Source organism: Phalaenopsis equestris, unplaced genomic scaffold (genome assembly GCF_001263595.1).
Source record: "Phalaenopsis equestris unplaced genomic scaffold, ASM126359v1 Scaffold195391, whole genome shotgun sequence".
NCBI lineage: Eukaryota > Viridiplantae > Streptophyta > Magnoliopsida > Asparagales > Orchidaceae > Phalaenopsis > Phalaenopsis equestris.
The window spans coordinates 1-1,286 of NW_018215340.1; the positions used below are offsets into that span (position 1 = coordinate 1).

The 1,286-nt window shown below is 54.7% G+C and overlaps 1 protein-coding gene across 1 annotated transcript; it reads right to left on the bottom strand.

The window, feature by feature from the left end:
• Positions 1-12: 12 nt before the first annotated feature.
• On the bottom strand, positions 13-1,257 carry LOC110035019 (probably inactive leucine-rich repeat receptor-like protein kinase IMK2; the record flags this gene model as incomplete). Its single annotated transcript, XM_020739257.1, is given in 1 exon segment — positions 13-1,257. A coding segment is annotated over 1 exon segment (916 nt), but the record flags the coding sequence as incomplete, so codon positions are not given.
• Positions 1,258-1,286: the final 29 nt, after the last annotated feature.

The window sequence follows — 1,286 nt, forward strand, 5'->3', positions numbered from 1 at the left end:
GCGCGGCGGGACCCCGCCCGCCGAGGCGGTTGAAGCTGAGATCGATGTATGGGATACGGACGGGGACGGAAGGGTGGAGATCGCCGGAGAAGTAGTTTCGCTGGAGACGAAGAGAAGAGATTGGGAGAGTGAAGATGGAGCCGGGAATGGGGCCGGAGAAACTGTTGGAGCTGAGGTCGAGGAATGTGAGGCGGCGGAGGGAAGGGAGAATGTGGTCTATGCGGCCGGATAGCTGGTTGAAGGAGAGGGAGAGGTAATGGAGAGAGGTGGGAAGCGAAACGGGAATGGGTCCTGATAGCCGATTTCGCTGCAGATCGAGCCGAACGAGAGGGGAGTTTGGGGCGAATGTAGGGATGGGGCCGGTCAGACGGTTGCCGGAGAGAATGAGGGTTGAGAGAGAGGGTAAACGAGTGAGGAGAGGAGGGATGGTGCCGGAGAGGAAGTTGTAGCCGATGTCGATGACGCGGAGGTGAGCTAGGGAGGCGATGGAAGGAGGAATGGTACCAGAGAGCATATTGCGTGACAGAGCAAGGAAACGAAGCGAGGAGCATAAAGAAATGGACGACGGAATGGCGCCGGAAACACGGCCGGGAACCAGTGAGAGCTCGGCAAGTGCAGGGAGGCGGCCGAGGGCTGGAGAAAGCTGACCGGAAAGGCCCGGAGAGCCTGCGCGTGGATCGCCAAGAGCGAGGGCGACAACGCGATCATTGCGGCATAGAACTCCGGGAAAGGTGCAGGGATCGGCGGTGAAATCCCATGATGCAAAGTAAAAAGAGCCCGGGAGGTCGTAGAGAGACTTACGGATGGATTGCAGAGCTAGATAATCGGTCGGTATCAGGATTGCTGCAGTAGGCGCCGGAAGGAGGAGGAAAGAAACGAGCAATAGAGCAATGGCGTTGGTAAATGCCGGAGCGACAATCTCCGGCATGGCTAGGGTTCAGGTAAGGATTCTAGTCTTCCCGGCTTTTGGGTATGGGTTGTTTCTTTCTGGGGGAAAGGGAGCGAAGGCTTTAAAGGTGGAAGGGGGAGCAGTGTGTAGAGAGAGAAAGTGTCGTGAGACAGAAGTTTGGGCCCCTGGGCTTTATTAATGTCTCTCCTCATGTTGGGCCCTGTTTTCTTTCCTTTTTCTCTCTCAACCATAGGAGGTTTTCTGCGTTTACTGGCAAATTTTCAGGCTGGCTTGGGGAAGAAGACGATGGCAGCTGCTCGCCAGTCCTCACTTTTAGATGGTTTTGTTTGGAATGTTCAATAGAAAATTTTGGTATTTATTTATGTACTCTATTTTT